At 39.0% G+C, this 23,958-nt stretch overlaps 4 protein-coding genes across 9 annotated transcripts in view; 1 reads left to right on the top strand and 3 right to left on the bottom strand.

Annotated features, from left to right (window-relative positions):
* Positions 1 to 4,112, bottom strand: part of LOC109461891 (electrogenic sodium bicarbonate cotransporter 1-like) — a 46,326-nt gene extending 42,214 nt beyond the window's left edge. For 2 of the 3 annotated variants that reach the window (XM_019758362.1, XM_019758363.1), the window contains exons 1-3: positions 4,054 to 4,112; positions 3,567 to 3,617; positions 1,165 to 1,271 (exon numbers count right to left, since the gene is read on the bottom strand). The gene's annotated coding sequence lies outside the window, so the exon portion shown is untranslated. The remainder of the gene's footprint in view (positions 1 to 1,164; positions 1,272 to 3,566; positions 3,618 to 4,053) is intronic. The other variant, XM_019758364.1, reaches the window with a different exon arrangement.
* A 771-nt stretch (positions 4,113 to 4,883) lies between these two features.
* LOC109461927 (CD63 antigen-like) lies at positions 4,884 to 11,107 on the bottom strand. The gene is made up of 7 exons (XM_019758410.1): positions 10,908 to 11,107; positions 9,154 to 9,342; positions 8,372 to 8,446; positions 7,406 to 7,495; positions 6,791 to 6,994; positions 6,227 to 6,310; positions 4,884 to 5,607 (listed from the first exon to the last, which is right to left on the bottom strand). The coding sequence occupies exons 1-7, from the start codon at positions 11,031 to 11,033 to the stop codon at positions 5,536 to 5,538; spliced, it is 840 nt and encodes a 279-aa protein (XP_019613969.1). The 5' UTR covers positions 11,034 to 11,107; the 3' UTR covers positions 4,884 to 5,535.
* Positions 11,108 to 11,638: 531 nt separating this feature from the next.
* LOC109461926 (CD63 antigen-like) lies at positions 11,639 to 16,605 on the bottom strand. Its single transcript, XM_019758409.1, has 8 exons — positions 16,411 to 16,605; positions 15,339 to 15,542; positions 14,690 to 14,770; positions 14,114 to 14,200; positions 13,800 to 13,924; positions 13,361 to 13,472; positions 12,673 to 12,756; positions 11,639 to 12,207 (listed from the first exon to the last, which is right to left on the bottom strand). The coding sequence occupies exons 1-8, from the start codon at positions 16,504 to 16,506 to the stop codon at positions 12,079 to 12,081; spliced, it is 918 nt and encodes a 305-aa protein (XP_019613968.1). The 5' UTR covers positions 16,507 to 16,605; the 3' UTR covers positions 11,639 to 12,078.
* A 290-nt stretch (positions 16,606 to 16,895) lies between these two features.
* Positions 16,896 to 22,950, top strand: LOC109461923 (CD63 antigen-like). 4 transcript variants are annotated; one of them, XM_019758404.1, is made up of 8 exons: positions 16,896 to 17,169; positions 19,665 to 19,853; positions 20,041 to 20,121; positions 20,423 to 20,458; positions 20,835 to 20,921; positions 21,784 to 21,981; positions 22,255 to 22,338; positions 22,681 to 22,950. In XM_019758404.1, exons 1-8 carry the CDS (start codon positions 17,002 to 17,004, stop codon positions 22,780 to 22,782), a joined length of 945 nt encoding a protein of 314 aa, XP_019613963.1. In that variant the 5' UTR covers positions 16,896 to 17,001; the 3' UTR covers positions 22,783 to 22,950. The 4 variants fall into 4 exon arrangements, with proteins under 4 accessions (XP_019613963.1, XP_019613962.1, XP_019613966.1 ...); XM_019758403.1 differs by having other exon boundaries at positions 20,832 to 20,921; XM_019758407.1 differs by lacking the exon at positions 20,423 to 20,458 and having other exon boundaries at positions 16,897 to 17,169.
* Positions 22,951 to 23,958: the final 1,008 nt, after the last annotated feature.

The following is a 23,958-nucleotide window of genomic DNA, read 5'->3' as shown; positions in this document are numbered from 1 at the left end:
TTACATTATAATACGTTATGTGCAACAGAATGAATATGTGTACAGCATCTATTTTATGAGATACAAGGAAACAGTTTTAGAGCTCATTTCGTTATATAACATGTTTATGTTAGCTTGAGAGTTAAAAGATCCTCTTCAGAACATGTTTATATGTTGGTGCTGAATATAGTCATTGGTCCTTGGCCTTAGTTATATACATATTAGCTGGATTGTGCTTCAGTACAAAAAAAGGAAAACTGCTTACTTTGTCAACTTTGCAGTTACATGTATACACAACAATGCAAGGTGGGCTTTAGTAGTTAGGCTAAAACCTAGAGGTTCTTGGTTCAAATCCCGAGAACCCTCAAAGTTACGGAAAGCCATACCACAAGTTAGAAAACCCACCACACTTAATCAATTAGAGCACTGGGGTCCATCTTAATTCTTACTATGAAACTGTCAAAAATATAGTACTTAGCATATATGTCAAAAACATATATCACCTATATACATGAATCAATAAATTGTTATATTTTTTGGCATTTAACATGTAACAAAGATTGATAAGACAAAAATAAAAAGAAGTTTTGTTTCCCTTTACCGTGTATTTTTCTACCTTCCTATTAAATCCTAGCAACTAACCAATGTGCTAGCTTCACTTTCACCCCTGTAGGGTAATGACCTCTAGGCCAATGAAATTTACCCAAAGCCTGTCACTCAAATGTCAGGGCCAACCACATCACTCCTTACAAAACATAATTACCTGACATTTGACACTTGGCGTCTAATGTTTAACTTTAAGCATTGTCATGCCTATCAGTTAACAATGAGTTGTGCTTAAACAATGATACTGCAACTTTCACTAAGTCGCAAGCAATTATACACAATGCTGCTATTGTTTGAAATGGCTTTACTGTAATTCAACTAATTCATTGTCCCAACATTTACATAACAGGTAAGTACAGTAAATACAGCTATTTCTGCCATTTTACAGTTATGCCAATACTAGTAATGACAGTCTTTATGTCAATGAAGATTTGACATCAATGTAATGACATATACTTGTAAGGAAATTGTTACTCAAGCAACTGGACAGATTTGAAATACTGTGATTCAAGATACATTTGATTGTCACAGCAATAAGTTACACGTTTCAATTTGCAAACATATATAAAATGTCCTTACCTCAAAACAGCTCTAAGCTGGAGATCTAGTAGAGAAAGCAGAGGTTGGCAGTTGTACAGGTTTCCCATTCAATGTGATAAAACTACTGCTGGACCAACTTTTGGGGCCTGGAACAAAAATATGCAACATTCATTCAGTATAAATAACATGTTCATTGTTTTCAAGTTCTTAGTTTGAAGATGAAAGGAAAAGAAACCTACAGTGGGTGTCACTGGAAGACAGAAGAAAAATGTCCAGACTATGCCTGATGTACAAAATGACTAATAAACTGGTGGACATCCCAACTACCTAATACCAGCCCAGAAGAAATATCCATGCCTTCAAGTACCAGAGTTATCAACCATTTGAGGTGTTCAAGAATTCATTCTTTCCTAGAACTATCGCAGAGTGGAACTCGCTGTCACCAAGTACAGTAGGGGCATTGTCATTAGATAGCTTTAAATAATGTCTAGAGTTAGATGTTCAAGGTTTAGGTGTAACAAGTCGATCGGTGTAATATAGCCAGCTGCTGCCGCGTGCCTGCGAAGCTGGTGTATTACGCCGAAGGTCGTTTATACCGGCTATATACAGATACAGTTTCAGAAATAAATTCTTGCCATGAATTTAAAAGGAGTGAAAAACTGTAGCAAAATGCACGCAGGGCTCGAAATACTTTTTTTCTTCAAAATATCCTGCACTAACATTGAAAATTACCTGCACCAGACAAAGTTTTTGAACCTCTTGGTTTACCTGAACCATTCAAACTTTAAGAAGTATGCATCATACTAAAAACTGTTCAGAAACCACTGCAATATTATTTCAATTATAGTTTATACTCTGAATACTCATAGGTGGTAAGAGTGTAGCCTGACTAAACTCTACTTTTTGCCAGCTTCTTTCAAGCGCTGGACAAAGAGCTTGTGTACACAGGCTAGTAACGCGCGCGCTATCTATAGTGAATGCAGCAAGTATCCACATACCCCTACATGTATATAAGCCTAGCAGTACATAGACCAGTGCAGGTTAGGTGCAGGTAGACATCAGAAATACCTGCACACCCCAATTTTACCTGCACGAATGTATTTCGAGCCCTGCCATGCAATACATTATCATCATAAGAAATATGTCTCAGTATACATGTGTGAATAGTTGGTTTACACCTGTTCAATATTTAACCCACCAGGTGTCAGTACATTCATGCTATTTGCACCTGGCAACAGTATACGTAGGTAAGTGTGTACTTTTGGAGGACAGTTGTGTTCCTTTCTGACATGTGAGTGACGGCACTCAAGCAGGTTAAATTGAGCCGAACACATCTGGGAACAAGTTATATAAATGCATGCAGCATTTTCAGGAACTAGTATGGTGTTGCATTCTTACACCTCCATGCAATAGTTTTTAAACATTTGCATGTTAAGTAGAAGATACATGTACATGGATGACACTACTAGTTGCAAGAATAAATTTACTCAAATAGGTTAACTTATAATATAAATTAGACAAGGATTGAATCTTGTATCAGGTACACTCAGTAGATGGAAGAATCCACCAATCAGAATCAAAAGTTCATCCAATACGAAAGTTTACGCAACTCTGTCAAATTTTAAAACTTTTTTTTCAGTTCTGTTTTGCATATCTACAATTTGCTAGTACATTGCTACCAGTGACACTTAAAACTTGGACAAAGGCAACAGCTTCAAAACAAAATCTTAAAAATGCACAAAAAGCAGCTAAAATGACACTTGAGCACTTTCATCAGCTTTTTTTAAGCTGATTAAAGTAATTTTACATAAAATTGCACAAAGTGCCCTTTAATAAACAGACAACAGATAATACATATTCATTTTTCTACAGGCAACACCTACCAAAATACATATTAAAAAGCCATTCATGTAGGAACTTGTTCCTTTGTTTGGTTCTACAGCTACTCAACTACCAAACTAACAACTGTTAGTCGCTGATCCAGATCAAAACATATCCTTGATGTCTAAACTTTTCTAGTAAACTCGTGACAAAAACTCGATAAATGCATGTACCGTTAAAAGTTACATATGAAATTTGTACATTGGGAAAATCAGGGCCACAATTGAGCACAAGAATGAGAAAATCCGGTAGCAAACATACTGGAATGATCCTGTGCTACCCTGAAATAAGTGTGATTATTATAAATGTCTCTAAAAACGGGAAAGATTGCAGCAGTGTTTAAAAGCCATATGTTACTTACAACTAACGTTACCACGTAGCGTGGCTTCTCTTTGTCTTCCCTCATTTCGATTAGCTTGTCTAGCTTGATTTTCCCTAAAAAAACTCTCCCTAGACTTTTTGAACCCTTGTATGCGGTCTATTTCCTATGTTTAACGGAGCTATATGTGTTAAAGGTGTGTAAAACGCCGGTAAAATGTGGAAAAGAGGCGATACTTTACCTGGTAGGGAGTTCGTACGCCGACATCGGGCGACAGGCCGGTTCTACGCAGCTGAGGAAGAAGGGTCATACCATTCAAAAAAGTGGTTGAGTCTCTAATTATTAAATGTTGCAGCTTTCTTACGGCCTCTTACATCCAACATCGAGAGTTATAACATATGGAACATACAAGTAATGCGAATATTATTCGAATACAGTGATATTTATTGTACGTATGTACAAAATAAACAAAAAATGTAAAATTTAGGTATTATTTTTCCCCATCAACATAGTGGACAAGTCCGTGCGTCATCATGGCGGCTGTTCAGACAGTCGTGACACTAGAAGGGCATCAAAACATGGCAGGATTCCTCGATAATTTACCTCTGATAAACATTTTTACAGTGAAAGGAGTAACAAAGAGATCTTTGGGCTACCATACAACGTTCAACATTCGGATGGATCTTAGTAGTTGTTGAGATTATGACGTTTTTATTCCGCTCCCGTACCTGGAAACACACTGAAGCAAACGTCCTTCTCTTGACCTGACAGCCAACTTTCCTTGGCGTCGACCGACTTTTACCCTCATGATTGGTCGGCACGAAATGGGTGGAGCATGAAAGAAAACCCGCGAAGTTTTGAAATATAAAAGTTTGTTCCGAAGTGCTTGTTGAATTTGGATAATGCAGGAGCTTTAAATCCATGTAAAAGGGTGTAACATTTGATATGCATTCGCGTTGTTATGCATGGATACGGCTTGGTTTGAATAGAGCTGATTGAATTTCAGCTTGCATCGGTGCTCTCCCTCTTTTAAATTTAATATTACAGATTCTTACAAAGAATTATTTTGTTTCTGCATGAGCTACGGATGATTTTCATGATTTTTTTTTTCCAAGCCTTGGGTTTGTGATGCCTCCCGTTGGCTTCTGGTGTGGTCTTTCTCCTGATCTGTCAAGTCGTTGCAATTCGTAAACTAACCGCAAGATGGGGCTGATGAACGGTCATCAACTTTTGTTCATATACATTATGTATACCAGTATTCTGATCAGCCGAGAAACTCATGGTTTCATTGACTGTTACTCCGGTCTTGACCTCAGCGGAGTACTAAAATTGACATGGTGTTGACTTGAGGAACAGGTTGCCAATTTTGTCAATCTGCCTTTGCGTTTGACACTATTGCCTATCCCAATAGTGTCTTAATTGTGCGTAGACGCCATATTATAGATCTACCTATTGTCGGGCAAAAAGTTTGGAAAACTAAACTTTTAAGTTTTTAAGAGACAGCTCGATCACTCAACGGAAAAGTACTTATCATAGACATTCCTGTTTTGAATAGATAGTTTATTCATTTTCTTTATATATACAAGTACTCAAGTATACTAGTAGTATACTAGTATTCTCTCTAGAAATACCTCTTTTATACACGCACCTTGTATGTTTCTTCATGTAACTCCTTACCCCCTCCCATACTCCCATACGAAATTGCCGTATAGCAATTTGCGACTAGTGTGACTGGTATTTGCATACCATATTTTGTTATTCGTCAATTTTCCATCAATCAAAAAAGTCAAAGCGTATATTTTCTCTTTATCCTTGTCACCCCACAACTTGAATACACACCTACCAAGAACAGCTACTCAGTATATTATACATCCTGTACATAATTACGTACATGTGTATACTCCATTACTGTACATAGTAAAAATGACTAGTCCTGACAGAAGTCTCTGTTTATTTCATAGTATATGACCATAGCCTAACTCTTTAATCCGTGTATTAATAAAGTAAACAAAAAACAATGGGCTTTAACGTTCAAACCATAACATTTTGCACTTTTGTACCGACACATCATGTATACCATATAGAAAGTGATGCTAATCTCTATAATATCAATTTTAGTATGCCTATAGCTACCCCCACACAATAAAGTAGTTAAAGAAAGACCAATTTATAATCTAAGTTGAACATTGTTATGGTGTAATTTTCCTTTACTACGCTATAAGAGAATATTGGTAGTTCTGGATTCCTCTTGCCAAGAGACAGGCAAAAACGATCCCAATAACCTGTAAAAACACATGGAACATTTGGGGTTATTATAGAAAAGGGTAGATACAAACAATTGCCTGTTAACGACAGAATATGTAAATATTGTACAGGAAACGCAGTGGAGGATGAAATGCACTTTATTTGTCATTGCCCTCATCATAGCACCGAAAGAGATCAGTTATTTGAAATGGTCACCAAAATGTTCCCCAGCTTTATTCACCTTCCCAGCCTACAAAAAAACTGCATTTCTATTAACACCTCCCAATTCATATATCTCGTAAAATGTCGGGCATTTCATACTCCACTGCACACGGAAAAGAAATCAAACCCAACAATAACTACAAAGTAAAGTAGCATTAGCATTACTTATTATCATTTTACTGTTGTTATCATGTTCTTGCAATTAGCCCCCGGGCATGAATTTGCAATAAACTTTCTATATTAATTCACGATTGATCTTTTTAGAATACCTTGATATTAACATCAATGCGTAGAAATGCAAGTATTAATCTTATAAACAATATTTCTTCATTGCATGACCAACAATGCTTATAATAAATTGAACCATATACATGTAGGTGAGTTAAGCCTATGTGTATGCATGTTAATCTATTATACATATAAATGTTTCATTACCTGAACGAATAATAAGAGGATTCCCAACACTGCCACGGTAGTCAAGTGACTTTTTACGCCACTTTCCAGCTTGTTCAAACATCCCTGAAACAAAAAACACAAAAAAAACGTTTCTTCGCTTTGCAAAACCTATAAACATATACTTCACACACACACAAAAAAAACAACATTTGATGCTTACCTCTGCTCTTCAAGTTTTGGGGTATTTTGGCGTGTTTTGGGGCGTTTTTTAATCGGGTTTTCTTTGTTACACTGGAATTTTTTTCACCCAACCCAACAAAAATTCCAGTGCAAAAAAGAAACCCCGTTAAAAAAAGCCTAAAAACGCCAAAAATACCCCCAAAAAAACCTCTGCTTGGATAGTAACCTACCTCGGTGTTGATTGCCTGCGCTACACTATTTTTGGCGTGTTTTTAGGCTTTTTTTAAATCGGGTTTTCTTTGTTACACTGGAATTTTTTTCACCCAACCAAACAAAAATTCCAGTGCAAAAAAGAAACCCCGATAAAAAGCCTAAAAACGCCAAAAATACCCCCAAAAAACCTCTGCTTGGATAGTAGCCTACCTCGGTGTTGATTGCCTGCTCTACAGTTGTACCATTCCCCAGGTCGGCTCCACAGGTGTCGTTGGGAGCGGCCAGGTCGAAGTTGACCAGCGCGGTGATGCAGCACGACCCTGGGACACTCAGGCCGCTGCTGCCGTTCAACTTCTGCTGCGGGAACCCTGAGTTCTCCCACTCCGTGTAGTTTTCGACTCCACAACACTGCAGCTGTAGTTTGTATTCAAAACAAAAAAACACTGATGCTAAAGCAGGCTCCGCCCCTAAGGCGTCGGCAAAAATGACGATAAAGTGGAGTCAAGTTCCGAGGGCTTGCATGGGGGTTCCCCACAACGCTCTACGCTAAATTTTGACAGCCGGCTACGTACTACGCTGAATTCAGGAATCCTCCCCATTACGTCTTACGATAAATTCCGGGTAGCTACAATGCATTACGTAGAATCAAAACATTGAATTACGCTCTACGTAAAATGCGCCAATTACGCTCTACGTTGAATTAGAGCGGTCCGTCAACGCTCTACGTAGAATTAAAACGCCCGATTACGCTCTACGGAAAAGGGCTTGCGGGCCAGTAGAATATCTTAAAAGTTACATGTATTTTGTGAACATAAATAAGCACACCTTTTTCTGCACCAGGTCGAACGCTTTCCTGTTTGAAGGGTTCCAGCCCCTCAGAAAATCCATGAGATCCTCCTTTATTCTGGACCGAAGCTGATATAAGCATGGAGGTAAAAAAAATGTCAATTTTTATGTCCATGATAGAAGGTAAACGGCAAACGGTCATCTTAAACCTAGCAATATAGGAGATTAAAAAAGCAAAGTTTTAGTGCAATGTGACTTCGATACAACTATTGTTTTCAGTCAAGTTCGAGTCACGTCAGACAACGATCAAATAGATACATCATATAGCTATGGTTTGGGCTAAAACAGTGTTGTTGAAATCGTATGTTTTAACCACAGAGATTTAAAATGAGCTAAGATTTTATAGACATCTGAAACCTGTATACACAATGGAACGTTATCTTCACATCAAAGACTTCGATGTTAGATCTGCCATATGTAAGCTTAGAGTTAGCGCTCATACATTAGAAATAGAAAAGGGTAGATACCAACAATTGCCTGTTAACGACAGAATATGTAAATATTGTACAGGAAATGCAGTGGAGGATGAAATGCACTTTATTTGTCATTGCCCTCATTATAGCACCGAAAGAGATCAGTTATTTGAAATGGTCACCAAAATGTTCCCCAGCTTTATTCACCTTCCCAGCCTACAAAAAACTGCATTTTTATTAACACCTCCCAATTCATATATATCGCAAAATGTCGGCCATTTCATACTCCACTGCACACGGAAAAGAAGTCAAACCCAACAATAATTACAAGTGTATATATAAAGTAGCATCAGCATCACTTATTATCATTCTACTGTTCACTGTTGTTATTATGTTCTTGCAATTAGCCCTCGGGCATGAATTTGCAATAAACTTTCTATCTTTAAAATGAGAATCGTTTTAACACACACGTTGAGTTGTCCATCATGTTAGGACCACTGGTACAAACTCTAGAGAAGAAATCACTACATACTTTGCCCCTCATCTGGAAACCTAGTATTCCTCCAATCAGTGTCAGAAGTAGAAGAATGGACAGAATTCCAGCATACTGGAACACAAAACGTTACAATAATTCACATGTTTGGGTTTGAAAAACTTTGCTTTATTTTACATATGCATGATATCGATAAACGAGTGAGTGAAATTAAACGGCCAGAAACACCTATTTTATCAATATCAATAATCATCTCATATTAATTTATCTCTTATAATAATCTGTATCTATGTCAATAAAATCATAATCAAAATTTATTCATGGTTGAAAGAAAGGTCGATGTAAAGAAGAAGCCGTTACGTCATCCAAATAAAGTAAAAATAGTCGCACATTTTTAATGCAAAAATACATGCAAAATTACTTGTATATTATAGAGTCTTGTAAACACCATTGAACCACTAGCCTGATTTTTTAGTCTGCAACATTGCAGGTTGCATAAAAAGTTTTTCTTCTGCAATATTGAAAATGTCTCTGCAAAATGCAGACTGCAGATGGGTATTTCTAACAATGTACATGTATTCAAATAGGAAAATACATTAAAGAATGCTTCAATCTTAGAGAACACATGTTAGAGAATAGTTAAACCTTTATTGTTATCACTGATATATATTCTGTACGTAGTTTGTCACATACATACATTCTGTACGTAGGATGAAGTCATCCATACTTGTAAATAACTTTGTTAGATCTCTTAGTTGTAGAAGACCATACAAAAGTCCCTGTACTTTTTTGTTGTGTCAATAAAGAATCTGTATACTTACAGCTTTCAGAAGATACACATTGTCCTTCTCAGCTCCGTAACACCCGACCACGGTCACAACACAGATGATGAGGCCGACCACGAGGAGGAGAATCTGCGAGACCGGAATGTCGGACCTGCTGAAGTCAAACACGCCGTCCATCCACGTCAGGGAAGCAGCGGCCACAACCATCAACCCAAACCCCGCCACCTAGCGGAAAGGTAATGAAGTGCAGCTGTCTAAATGTTTTTGCCTCTCGGAAAAATGGTTGTCTGTCAACGGATACAGGAAGTTGCTAGCCTCTACCAGGCGCCGCGGATCGCTGGAAAAATAGTAGAAATTGGCCGAAATAAAGGTCGCGAATTGGATCTTCTGTGGCCGGCTACCTCCCCTGGTATATTATTCCTTTATTTCGACCAATTTCCACTATTTTTCCAGCGATCCGCGGTGCCTGGTAGAGGCTAGGAAGTTGCGAAGGTCTCCCATGGACAATTTTCAAATGAAGTAGTCCCTAACAACGCGTCGGTCACAACAACAAGTTTCCTATTCACATGCCAAAATCGAATTACAGTACACGAGAGTTTGTTGACATACCACTCAATCTATTTAACTTTTCAAAGTAAAAACAACGTCGCTACAAAGTGAAGGCGCTACCGTGACATAGCAAATAAAATTCCTTTCAAGCTACACCAGAAATAATTGTTGCAACACCATACCAAGAATAGATAGAAAGATTATTTGAATAATAAACGAACTATTTTGACCTTATGATATTATAAAGGTAAGATAGTGTAAGCGTGCGTGTGTTACGCCCCTAATACTTGTCAGTGTTTATAAAAACACGTGCTAAAATCATGATATAACACGATAACATGTTTCGATGTGTTCCGTGCGGTCTCTATATGTTGCTGTCAATAATGATAATTTGTGAATATGAGTATAAGGCCTATTGTATCATGATCAGTTCTGTTGCACGAAAAGTGGTCCAAGACAATATACATGTATGTCGATGAAGGTTAGACTCAGTCACTGACGAAAGCTAGTGGATACTAGCTGAAACGTCTGACGTTTCCAAAATCATATCCAGTTGTTTGAGTAACTGCTTTTTGGCGTAATATACATGTATGTATCACAATCACCCGAGGCAACAACGAAAAAAATGCCATGCATCAGCAAATCTGTATATGCATGTGTTGTGTTATTTTCTTCATAATACGATTATTGTTATAAACTAGAGAAGTAACATTTGCAAAGCAAATGCATAATGTTAACCTTCGGACATGGTCTGCTCTGTTAATTCTTACTCAAACACATTCACATACATGTACTACTAGTATATGGTGACAGGAGTAGAGCAGACTATGAAATTGCAACATTATGTAACCCAACACCAGTCACCATGGTGACAGACGTCAACAAATCATGTCATTGGTCAGGTCAGAGGTTAGTGTTTGGAACAGAAGAGGAGGAAGAAACTGAGTAAAAACAATATGTTTTCCTTCGGTAAACATAACTACGTAAAATTGTAACTTAAATGTTTGTTAAGTCTTTAGTCTTATAGTCTTTTGTTACCTTTCACAGAAAATAAGTGGTAGAAAAATGTATAAAAGTATATACTATATAAAAATCACTGACCAAAGCAATGGATTGTTTTCAAAACGGAAGGAAAAATAGCAAGCAATCGTTTTGTATATACAGATAGAAATCCGCCATCTTTGAAAATGACGTAACTAGACAGGTGTTGTCTGTGTCTATATTTAGAAGTATCTACTCACGAAGAAGACGATGTTAAACGCGATGAGACAATATCTCATCATCTGATGTCCGATTCCAAGTTGCTCCACCGTCATTTTTGGATCTTGTAGAGGCCGCAGTGGAGGAGAGAAGTCAACACTGTCCATTACATGTCTACCTAAACACGTTGGCAGTGTTTGGGACGAGACCCCTTTGGAGGGTCTACGTGGGTTTTTATTGGACCATGTTTTCATGGAATTACGTTCCAATAAGTTTAAGAATTAGCTGTGACACAAGCGTATGAAAAAGAACTTTAAATTGTATCGCTAAGATTATAGTAGTGCTATACCTGCAAACAGAATGTATGGGTTATTCTTCATAGATTGGTTAATGCGGTGTACGTGACAACCCTACTAGACCCCCACCCCGGAAGTCGTTCAACCTGTTCCACCTGGTGTGGACTGTACCATTTGGGATAATGTCAGCAGCGGAGGGGTGTGACAATGGCTTTGTGAGTTTTATGAAAAATGATTTTTCATGGACACTTACGGTTGAATTTATTCTTGATTCCACAAGTTCTTAGCATCGTATACAAGAAAGACAAAGAAATTTTGACGAGCATATACTAGTATGTCATAGAAAAATTAAATAATAACGACGATGATGATTATGATAGTCAAAATGATGTCACTGTCTTCAGATTCAAACGCTTATTCCTTAACATAAATGATGACACCATAGAATCTTGTTAATGATTCTTTAATATATATGTAATATACACAACACGATTCGCCCATTTCTAGCTCTAACTGCTGATTGTTCACAAAAAACATTTTTGACCTTTTCCAAAAACCCGTTATATACGTCTTTTATACATTTTCTACCCACTAACTTCTTACTAATTTTATCCCAATTTTGTCCCAGCACAATGATTCTTGTACAGTCGTATATTCAGTATCGAATGACGATAAAACAGACCCTTCACATAAGAGCCAGACACTCCTTGAAGAAAAACATGAATCAATGATCGTCTTCTAGCAATCATGTTCTTAAGAAAGTCGTCTAAGAAAATAAGAAGCCACTAAAGTATGTGACCCAAAGTTCGCATCACACAATGTGTTTTCATGCACCTGCTCACCCGACACTTTTATAATACTGTACATGTAGAACTGTGTAGATGTCGTACATAGTCTAAGTGCGCCACCTGGCGATCTACTCGACAATCACATTGTCATCATTGATTAAGCTCAGCCTCTTGTACTTCCGCTCGGCCAGGTACTGGTCGTGCTCTTTTCTCCTGGCTTCTCGCATGAAGCAGCATGCGTACAGAAGTCCCAACATCTGCACAGAAAATGTAAGAAAACGTTCAATCTATGCCTTTAGTCTTTAGTATACAATTAGGTCAAAGATATTGATAAAGTTTTAAGAGAATGACAATATATAATGAAAATGTCAATATCAATAATGTAATGTATGCTAGTAATTTATATTAGAGGTACATGTAGTAAAGACACTTGTTTGGTCATTGTTGTATTATCAAAAAAATGAAAACTGGCTTCGCATATTTTCATTGAAATTTTTGAAGGATAAATACATATTCAAACAAGAAAAACGACAAACACAAACGGCCCACTGCAGTAACGTAGGGACCCCCCACGAAGCATATTTTTTTACTTGACCTTGGTCCTGTACAGTAAACTGTCTGCCAAAAATCATAAACATCGTCTTCAAGAATTATGCCGCATAGTCTTCCACACTATAGCAAAACGATATCATAGCCTTCTCATGAAGGCAAAAATTGCTTACCTCTAACAAGGCCAGTGTTGCCACCGCCACTTCCAACCGCAGAATGTGTTTCATGACGTGATCGTTCGTGGCCTGTACACAACCCTGCACGCAGCACAGAAAACATATGAGATAGTGGCTCACTCACGTACCGTGGCCGAACAGTACACACCTGTGTCGTTTGCGCAAATACCTGCAGACTACGTAGCTTTTTCCTGTGCAGACGACGCAAGTGTGAACTTCTCGGCCACCGTACTTACAAGCACAGTTGTCATGACATCGTTTGTCCTTTGAGTTACCCATAGTACCCCGCGTCTCCCAGAATACAACGGGGTCCGTCATATATCTATGGTAGAAGGGCCTATTAATAATATGACAATCTTTATTGAAGAAAATATGGCGACTTTCATAAGGTCTAGACTACAACTAAACATACAAACAAGTGGATACAAATATATGAAAAATTATTTTAAAAGGCCTGTTTAAAAAAAATGGAAAAATTGTCTGGGGGTATTTGTCATTCTACCTCCATGCCAAATTTCAGGTCATTTGGCTAAAAAATGAGAGTTGAATCCATGAAAGTTGGAGAAGGAGGAGCAACACGAGAGAAAACAATATATTTCATCCATACCATGGTATGGAGTGAAATATAATCAATAGAAGACTACTAAGGCTACATCGCCTTATAAGAACAAGTCCGATTCCTTACCTCTGTGTGAACCTTTTTCTTGGCGATGCCTGGTGTCTCTAACCCAGCCCCACAACTCGGGGTGTATGTCCCAAACGTGCCGTTTTCTTTTTTGTCACACAGTTTTTTCAGGCTGTTTAAATGATAGAAAAAAATCAAAAGAATCGATGTAAAAACAAATCAATTGTTTGGATGATTAGACAATAATGGTTCTATATGGATTTTCCTACATTAGAATAAGTGTCCAGTAAAGTCATGTTTCTGGAGTCTTTTTTTGCGACGCCTCAGGGACGGAGCCTTCTTTATAATATTGTACGCAACGATTTTCCAACATTAGGATAAGTATCCAGTAAAGTCGTGTTTCTGGACTTTTTTGGCGACGCCCCAGGGACGGAGCCTTCTTTATAGTCTTGCACGTAAAGAGGTAAATGACTATGGTGCATTTTGAGAAATATGGTACCTGTCTAAAGAGAGAGGAAAGCTGGTGTTTTTACAGCAAGATGGCGGCACGGCTTTGGGCCCGAGAGAGGCCGTCCTGGGATGGCCGAACCAGTCTTGGTACCCTTTCACTCCACAGCACTCAAACTGTAATAGGAAAAACAATCAAACAAACATTTATATCTAAAATCCTACCGACAAAGTCAAACTACGGTACGTAAGAGACTGGTAGGGGTTGGTGTGTTGCATCAGTACTGTATACTAAGTTTTGACTTCTTAGCATTATGTTTATGGATGGTATATAGAAAACAAACAGAAAACGTCACTAAAGTTCACCTTGTTTTGAATGATGTCAATCATGATCCTCTCCGGTCCTCTTGCTTTCATCGTGTACGTCAGTAAAGTTTCCAGGTTCCTGGAGGTCTGTAATGTGAAAAACATTTAAATTTAACGGTCACATTCTCTCAACCAATCACAGCTCATGTCACTGCAGATATAGCAGAGAAATGCATCATGGGAGGATAGATACTGTGTAATGTTTCTAATTTTTTTGTTCCCATGAAATGGGAGGTGTCTGTTTTTTGTTGTTGTTGTTGTTGTTGTCTGGATGATGTTTACATGTAGATGTTTATCTCAAGATCCGTGAGACGGAGTGCGATATTTGGCAGGTGGGTAGGTAGGTGGGGTGAAGTGGATGGTGTAGGTTGACTTTGGGGGCCCCTGTTGACTGACCTTGGTAATGCAGTAGGATTTTCTTCAATAGATTACAGTAAGCCACGTAACTTAAAGCACTATCAAGTCCCTGGAATCTATGCTTATTCGTGAAATACACAATGTATCCACAAAATAGATCCTTTTTTTTTAAATGAAGACCAGCTTCTAATTTTTACCGTGAATTGTTTTTATACTCACCGTATTTAGCAGGTGCACGGCTATAAGTGTGGTGACTGCGGCGCTCGTCAGGATAAAGAGGAAGCCGATTAAGAAACAATACTGGAAAAAAAAGACAAAACATGTCATTTGTAGCAGATTTGTGGGCGGAGCTTATAATTACTGCACTATGATTAGGGACCATCCCAATTTAATGTTCTGATAGAAATCGACGTAATTTAATTCGTTTCCATTTTCTTATCTAATAAACAGTGATAAGGGGCTCAGACCTGCAATTTAACAAGAAATGGATTCAATGTACAAATTACAAATATAGCTCCGACTAGCGGCTTTCAGCAGTATTGCAACATGACTTCCAGTTTTTATATCTTTTGTCCTGAACATGCTATATGGTCATCATTTTTCAGTGGCGGATAGCTCTTGGACTCGAGAAGAATTGTTATAGATTTGGGACCCCTAGCAGCTGTACTTCGGAACTGCAGTGGCATTTTTATTGGAGGCTTCATAGGAGGATCGCTTGGTATTTTCGTTTTACGTATAGTCTTTATTGCCTTTATTAAGATACCCTGGCTATTCTTACATGGTTGCAGATTACACACATAAATGACTTTTACATTATTTACAAACGATAAAATGTAGTTAGTTTATTTTCAAGCGTTAACAGACTTACCGCCAAGGAGAGATAGTAGCTCTCCTTCCACGCGGCGAAGCAGCCGACCGTCCCTGTCACGAACAGGAGACCCCCCACGACGAGACAGGTGTTCCGGAGAGCGATGAAGTCTACCGCGCCGTCGGCAGTTGAGTAGTCCTGAAGGCACGCCTCAAACCTCAGGAAGGCGGACAGGGAGGCAACGATCAGCAACGCTCCACCCACCTGTGGGTCCGGGGAAGAAAAAAAGTCGTGCGATGCACTTGTCAATCAATTAAACGGTCAAGAGTTACGGTGCAGTTGATTGGCTATTTATTGATTGGCCTCAAACCTCAGGAAGGCGGACAGGGAGGCAACGATCAGCAACGCTCCACCAACCTGTGGGTCCGGGAAGAAGAAAAAGTCGTGCGATGCACTTGTCAATCAATCAAACGGTCAAGAGTTACGGTGCAGTTGATAGGCCATTTTTTTTCATAATCTCTTAACCAATCATAGCTCATGTCACTGTAGTTACTGAAGCAATGCATCGTGGGATGATAGATGCTAAGTTCCTAATTTTATACAAGTAACCCATAATGGACTAATGGACACACTTCTGGCCAATGGATACTGCCTTACCATCGTATGATCTGTTTGGAGATTGATTTTTTTTAAAGTTTAAACCGTTATGAATATTAGTATACAGTATTTTAAGGGTAAAACAGGCTCATCTAGTCAGTGTTTCTATATACTTAATACTAGACATACTAGTATCTTCTGTACGATCTGTATACTGGTGTATAGCCCGTATAACCGCTTTTCGGCGTAACACACCAGCTACTTACTTACGTAACACAACAGCTACTTACTATCTTACTCATGTACACGTTTTTAACTCATGAAAGCCAACAGATGTCAACTACGATGAATATAAATATAAAATCATGCATGTGTAAAAATTAAAAGATTGACCAACAGTTGAACGTACACTACAGAATAGATAGTCTGTACACCTACACGTCAGCTTTTCAGACAACTACCATCTATTGACTACACAACTACTAGTCGTTTACAGCCTAATCGTGAAGAACTATAAAGCAGTAGTACTACTCACCATGTACATAAGGTTGGTAGACAGCAGAAGTAGTTGTAGACACCCCATGTAGCCAGGGTTGTGAGGCTTGTACCTGGTCAGCTTTTCTTTCGCCATTTTGGACGACTGTCTGAATGACCCGTGGGACTTAGCCTGTGAAGGTTCTCTCACACATTAAACTGTTGCTCATCTGAATACTAGTAGAGTTGTCGGACAAGTCGTAGGGGTTAAAGGGACATTCCATTTTTTTACTCGGGGGTGCAAATGATTACATAACGATTACATAACAGAAAATGAAGGCCATTTGAGCTAGTACATAGCGATACATTGTTCTTTATAATGATAACGTGCATTTTAGCGATAAATACTAAATAATATGTACAAGCAGGCCAAACAAACGTAGTGAGCGACAAAGAATCTGTATTCTGTACACTGTAACTTTTGCTGCAGACACACTGTAAACCGCTAGACGGCGCTAACCTGCAGTACCTGTTCTGTGATCTACTAACTGTGGGTCATAGTTCACAGAACTTTTAAACCTCGCGTTTGTTCTCTTTCACGCGTGTTTTCGAGTTCTGTCTACTCAGCGCGTACTTGTAAGCCTATTCAAGCATGTCTACAGGACAGAGGCTACTGAAGATCGAGCCGGGACGAGACCGAGCAGAGACCGTACTCATGAAGGGAGCCGACACGGAAACAGAGGCGCGGATCCCCCGCCACAACCCCTTCCTCATTACCTGCTTCAAATATCAGCTGCTCGTCTTCAACTTAGTCTTTGTGGTAAGTACGTACATGTGCTTTTCTTTCTGCATATACAAATTAAAGCTGAGCATTTAAAAAGAAGCAACGTATCAAAATATCCAGGTATCTACTAGGTGTGAATAATCTTCGGCAACATTTTTGGTTAGCAAAATACTCGTGTGTAGGATTTCTTTCTCAAAATTGTTTTGAAGTGGCTTGTAATATTTTTCTTTGTTGTTGTGTTTTGTTTTGTTTTGTTTTGTGGGTGTTTTGGTACATGGTGTAACAACTAACATAAGGAATATGGTGAATCTAGAAAACGGGTCCTGACATATAAGATATAACTGTTGTTTGCGGTTGAATAAACTGATGCAAAAAATTAAGCATTTAAATATCATATTCGCACTAGAGAAAAGTGTTTTGGGTATAGGTATAGGTAAAATATATCTTTAGAACAGATTTCAACAGCTGGCGCCTAGCATTCTTGGAGTGTTGAGTCAATACGTGGTTCACTTAACGTGGTAATATCAGCGATGTTTGCCCAAGGTTTACCCCGGACATGCTCTGTGCACGGTGCAGAATTAGTCATGTATTTACCTGTCCATGGGAAGATAACAGACGTGTGAACTTAAAAATGCGTGACAAATATGCAGTATCTTATGTCAACACTTCAAATAAATGGCACGGGTCTCGTATCATACATTACTAATTATAAACATGCCGTTATCTTAATTATTATGTCGTCTTAACAAAATTTTTAGTCTTAAAAAAATTGTCGTTGTTTCACCTCAAAATGGTGTGTTTAGATAAAAAAAAGTAGATCATAAGCGTATTTTAGGCGAAGTTTCTGTCAGGACTTTCATGTTCTACATCAAGTATAAAAATGCCGTTATCTTAATTGTTATAGTTTTAAAAATGCCGTTGCTTCACCTTAAAATTGTGTGTTTAGTTAGAAAAGTAGATTATAAGCGTATTTTAGGCGTAGTTGTGTCAGGATTTTAATGTCCTACATTACGTATAAAAATGCCGTTATTTTATATTAATTGTTTTGTAGTATTAAATTTCGCCTTTGCGTCAACTCAAAATGATGTATTTACATTAATTTAGTCAGAATAATGCATAATAAGCGTATTTTAGGCCTAGTTTCTGTCAGGATTTTTGAGTTGCATCTTTTTTTCCGCTCCGATGCACCTGTTATCGTCTGCAGACGCGGTCCGCCATGACACCTGTGAGAAACTAGTTCAACCAGTCTGTCACTCAGACTCATTTCAGACGATAAATTGTACACAGTGGGCGTTTGTTGTTTGCCCGGTCACAGACACATGTGCTTAGTGACCTGTAAAATATTTGAACGCACTCATTTATAAAATCTAAAACAGTAGAACTGTTGTTTTTTTACATGTAAGACACAACTGGGCAGTGGCCATCATCTCATGTGCTAGCTCAAGCGTTACAAAAAATTATTATTTCCACTGAATTCTTCACTCTTTACGAGTTATTCTAAACATTTTTTGGTTCGTCGATGAAGGTTAGACACCCAGGTAATACGATACGCCAAAAAGCAGTTACTCAAACAACTGGATATGATTTTGGAAACGGTCAGACGTTTCAGCTAGTATCCACTAGCTTTCGCCAGTGACACATTTTTGGTTGTTTGGGGAAAATTGAGCATTTCATCGGTGACTTTATGACCCGAGTTGTTTATGTAAACGGAAACGGTTTATTTATGTCTACACAGGACGTTTCTGGTGAAAGAATTTGACTTCGTGACTTCCTTTCTAAAGGCGCACCCGCGTTGCACTTCAGTAGATTAAGTCTCGCCCAAGCGATCAAACAAACTAAGTACCACCGGTACATAGCGAGTCATTCAACCCTACCGATTCAGACATCCTTTTTACTAAGAAGTCCTCGCTTGAAGGCCTTCCGCTTGTTCTCGGTATTTGGTGTTAGCACAAAGCCTGTGTAAGTCGTCCAACAGTCGAAGGGGTTAACCAGTGTGTCGGTAGCATGGAAAAGGCCCTCCCGCATTTTGACAGGGACGAACCGTTAACAACAAGAAGGGGTAGATGCATATGCAGATAGCTACGAAGTATGACAACTATGGGCTAATGATACTAAGGTAGTCTGAAAATGATTTCTATAAAATTGTACTGTATACAAATGCAGGATAATAAAGCAATATTCGTAGATGGTAAAAAAATCATACAAAGAGGTTTCAAAATATAGGCTTTAGAAGCAACAACGCAGAGGGAACATACATAAATACAGAAGAACAGGTGAAAGGCACCACCGATTTGAGCCCATCCCCCGAAGACACTGGCGGTCGATCCCTTACCAAATACTGTACGGTCCCCAAATTGCCAACAATAAGCCCATTGTAAACATCATATTGTGAAAAAGCTACTGCACGTCTAGCAGGAAAGACCTGAGCAAAGACGCAGGTGCTCAGGTCAAGTGCATTCAAAACATGGCAACAGTGACGTCATGTTTAGTCTCCCGACAGTGCATTAACGCCACCTACCTGTTTTCACCAGATTGCAGGCACCGCGCTTCTCTGTGTGACCACGCTGGCACACTATGCGTTCGCCGACTATGTTCGCTACATGGAGGACGAATTGTGGCCCATTCTCAGCCTGTGTTACTTTGTGGGAGCTGCCATTTTCCTGACGGGGGCGATCGGCTGCGGTGCAGGATGGTGTGAGACGTACAAAGTGACAATTACCGTAAGTACGCTTATTATTTCGCTCAATTATCTCCATAAATATGAATATTACTCGCGCATTGTCTTACTAGCTTTATGCACTGTTGTCACATTGAAATAAACTATAACAATAATATACTGTGTTTCGCCCTTACTTGATTTTACTGAATAAACAATTTTTAAAAGGAAGATTATTATTGGTTTTACAGTACTGTGCGCTGATGACGTTGCTGTTTTTGCTGACGTCAGCGGCGGCGAGTGCCATCATCGCCTTTGAAGCTGTTGGCAAGGTAACGGCGGGGCAACGCCCTTTTTTGCAAGATTTCCTTAGTCTCATCAAAGTGTACAAAAACTTAAAATACGGGCCATATTGACATATTGGATTTCCAGGGGATAGATGGGGGATATCATATTTGACCAAAACATAACAAAATTGTGTTTCTTTTTCAAAAGAAATTCAAATTTATGACCTATAATATACAATCCAATCATCTTTTAGTTGCATCCTTTCTTTTTTCTTTGTTTTATTTTACTTGGTTTTATTTTATTTTGTTTTGTTTTGTTTTGAATATGTCTCTCCATCCTTCCCAGGATAACAATACTAACAACCTGAACCAAGGGTTGACTGTAAGTCTCCATACTTATAGTCTAGCCTTATTTGAACAAAAACATTTGTCTGAAAATTCTGTCCCTCTAATATGACAATCTTTTGTACTTTACCAATGATTGTTTCTTGTAAAAATTAACACATTATAACGTATCTTATTAACCATACAAACGTGGTCCTTGTTTTCATAAATTAATCATTGTTTTCATAAATTATGTCTATGAATGTTCGTCTTTCCGTTAGCTACAATTATCTCATATCTGAAATTCCTGCCGTCGAACGTCGTAGAAATTGCCACATTATGTATGCAAATTAGGTCCTGATTTGCATATTATGTTAAGATTACCTCCAAGCAGATGCATGGTTGATGTAGGTGTTTGTACTGTTGTGTAGCAGGCGGAGTGGAGGGTGGAACGCTTTATGCTGAAGTCTATGGACAGAGTGCAGTCCGGACGGATCATCATGGATGCCGTCCAAGTTCAGGTAAGGCACTGGATCCATTGAAGGTAGTACTATCCCTGCCCTGATATTGTGGAGTCTATAAAAATGCATCATATTCACTAGAAGCTAGCCTCCACCGCAGACCTCTAAGGCGATGGCGTTCATTTTTTTTCGGGGAGCAACGCGAGTTATCGGCGAAACCGTCTGTCCCCGGCAAAGTCCCTCGGCGGCAAAACCGTCCCTCCGCGGCACAACTCGCGTCGCTCCCCGAAAAAAAAAAATTAACGTCGCCGATTCAGAAGTCTGCGAAGGAGGGTAACCAGAAACCATGTCCATGGCTATCATAGCCTCTTCCAGGCTTCCCAAGCGACTGGAAAGACTAGAAATTGGCCAAATAGACAGATAACAAGCCATGGGAGTCGGTCCTCTAAAGAGTACAGTTTGCCGCTCCGGGGCAAGTTATCTGTCTATTTGGCCAATTTTTTGTCTTTTCAGCCGCTTACCGAAGCCTGGTAGAGGCTATGGCTAACAGTCAGTCACCAAGTAATTATAGAAACGGAAGAGGCAAAAATTTAAGCAAGCTAGTCTAACTAAGTTGTACCGACATCAGTTTTAGACTGGACGAAAACCACCTGTTAGCCTTCAGTCCGCCATCTTGGTTCCCCTTCTATTTTCCCATCATCCCACGCGCGCACAGAGTTTACATTTGCAAACCGGGGCCCGGCCGGGCTGTTTCTATGGACGAAAAATTAACAATTTATATCAAGAATATACAGAAATAGTGCCCATGATTATTATTAAAAACTTGTCTGTGTTTTATTGTCTTTTATATCGTACTTTTCGTTCCCAAAAGCTGTAGGAATTGTGACCTCAGCATAATCCGGAATTTTCCGTTTGTGTCCAGTTGCAATGCTGCGGCGCCAAGGGCTACATGGACTGGTTCAAGACTCCGTTCCACACCATCCGGAACGAGTCCGAGCTGGACATTCCGGGGTCCTGCTGCCTCAACGCCACCCGGAACTTCAGCTTCACTCAGCCGGACGACTCGTGTGGGTACGAGCTGGACACAGAGGCTAAAGCTATCGACAGCATCTATACAGAGGTAGGTAAGGTCTAAACACAAGGCTAAAGCTTTAGACAGCATCTATACAGAGGTGGGTAAGGCCTAGACACAAGGCTAAAGCTATCGACAGCATCTATACAGAGGTGGGTAAGGCCTAGACATAAGGCTAAAGCTTTAGAGAGAATTAGACAGTACAAGGCTAAAGCTTTAGACAGCACCTACACATCTACACATAATTAGGGCATGGACTATGTACACAGAGGATTACTATGATATTTTCTTGTAATCGCCATGTAATTTGTTGTTTTACAGGGTTGTGGACCGAAGGTAGCCAGGTTCATTCGAGAAAACCTGAAGGGACTCGGTGCAGTAGGGATCATAGTCATCGTTTTAGAGGTAAAAAACATTTGTATCATTTGAACTAACATATACAATTGCCGCAAATATCGGTGAGATTTAAGAAAATTCAAGAAAAGCTGAAAATCACCTTGTAACTAAAGCATCGTCTACTAGATTCAATTGTTTCCTAAAATTATCAATAATTCTTTGCAAAGAATACCTGTAGACGATAGTAAGGAACCAAACTGTGACATTACATGTACCAGTACATGTACGTATACTTAATAGAAATTCCATGCAAGTGCAGTACCGGTGAATCTGGTACGGGGGCGCTTCCTGCAGACGTTTCATTAGTTGCTCTCATGATTCTTTCTGATGGTTCTTGCATATTTTCCACAGATTCTGGGGTTCACCTGTGGCTGCTGCTTCCTCCATCAGCTACGGAGGAAGAGAAAAGAGCGGGAAATGATGGAACAGTACGAGCGTCTACTGCAGTACTGATGACGTCAGGGAAACACTCCTCCCACACACAGCAGTATTGATGACGTCAACAGTTTAGGTCCACCTCTTCTGCAGTATTAATGACGTCATGACTAGCTTCTCCCAACCTCCCTTTAAGCAAATAATTTTATGTAAACAAGAAAACAAAAACATACAACGTTAAAATCTTATATGCCAAAAAGAGGTCTCACATAAGTCACGATTCAAGATTTTTTACATCATGTTTTTAAAAATCGGCGTTAAGTTTTCGATAAATTGATAGAATTAAACTGTTCACTGTTTCACATTCTTTGAACGTTTATACTGGGGTATTAAAGTAATCATAATTTTTTATTCTTTCAAAAGTGTACATTCATGCGATGGAATAATCATTAATAGAGGAGACCTTTGTATAATGTACAGTGTATTGTATGCCTAGTATATTAAGCTACTGTGACATGTAACGTTACTTATAATTAGGATGAAGGGTTGTATATTGAAAAAAAAACTATTGAAATATATGGGATATCTTGGCCAATGGGTGGATACGCCTATAGGATATACTTGGTTGTGATATTATAGTTTGCGTAAATGGGGCATATACAGGATAAATGCATATGGCTGATACTCTATTGGTGGGTTTTGGTTGGGAAATATACATTATGAAATCTTGGGGGTGTAATAGTTGAGATTATACATTGAATAAACGTTGCTACTTTGTACACCACTGTGACCGTTATTATTGTTGCTGCTTCTTATTCAACCTTCAAGATTTAAGAGAAGAGCAGACGTCACAATACGCTGCGCAGTAGAGACCCCAACATGTGAACGATTGTAGTTCCTTGTTAATATCTTTGAAAATCCTTTTTTTTCTCTTGAAAATTTTAGTACAGTTTGCAGACTTTTGGGCTAGAAGGAGCAGGTAGGGTCTAAACTTTCCTACTTCGGTCAAAATTTGTTCATTTTGTCACCATTTAAGTGAGAGACCTGAGTGATGAGGTCTTGCCTGCCCTGGGCGGATGGATACACGAGCCGTGTGTGTGTGTGTGTGTGTGCTGGGGGGAGGGGGGTCGTAAAATGGCGACATACGCATTAACATTTATATTGGTTCGGGACAATTAAGACACGTACAAAGAAAAATGTCACAACAGAAGTTTGTATTTTTCGGACAAAACTTTCAGGATCACTTCTTTTGTA

Source organism: Branchiostoma belcheri, unplaced genomic scaffold (assembly GCF_001625305.1).
Source record: "Branchiostoma belcheri isolate BF01 breed outbred unplaced genomic scaffold, Haploidv18h27 scaffold97, whole genome shotgun sequence".
NCBI lineage: Eukaryota > Metazoa > Chordata > Leptocardii > Amphioxiformes > Branchiostomatidae > Branchiostoma > Branchiostoma belcheri.
Note: the sequence above shows the minus strand (reverse complement) of the source record. Positions and strands in the feature narration are given on the sequence as shown.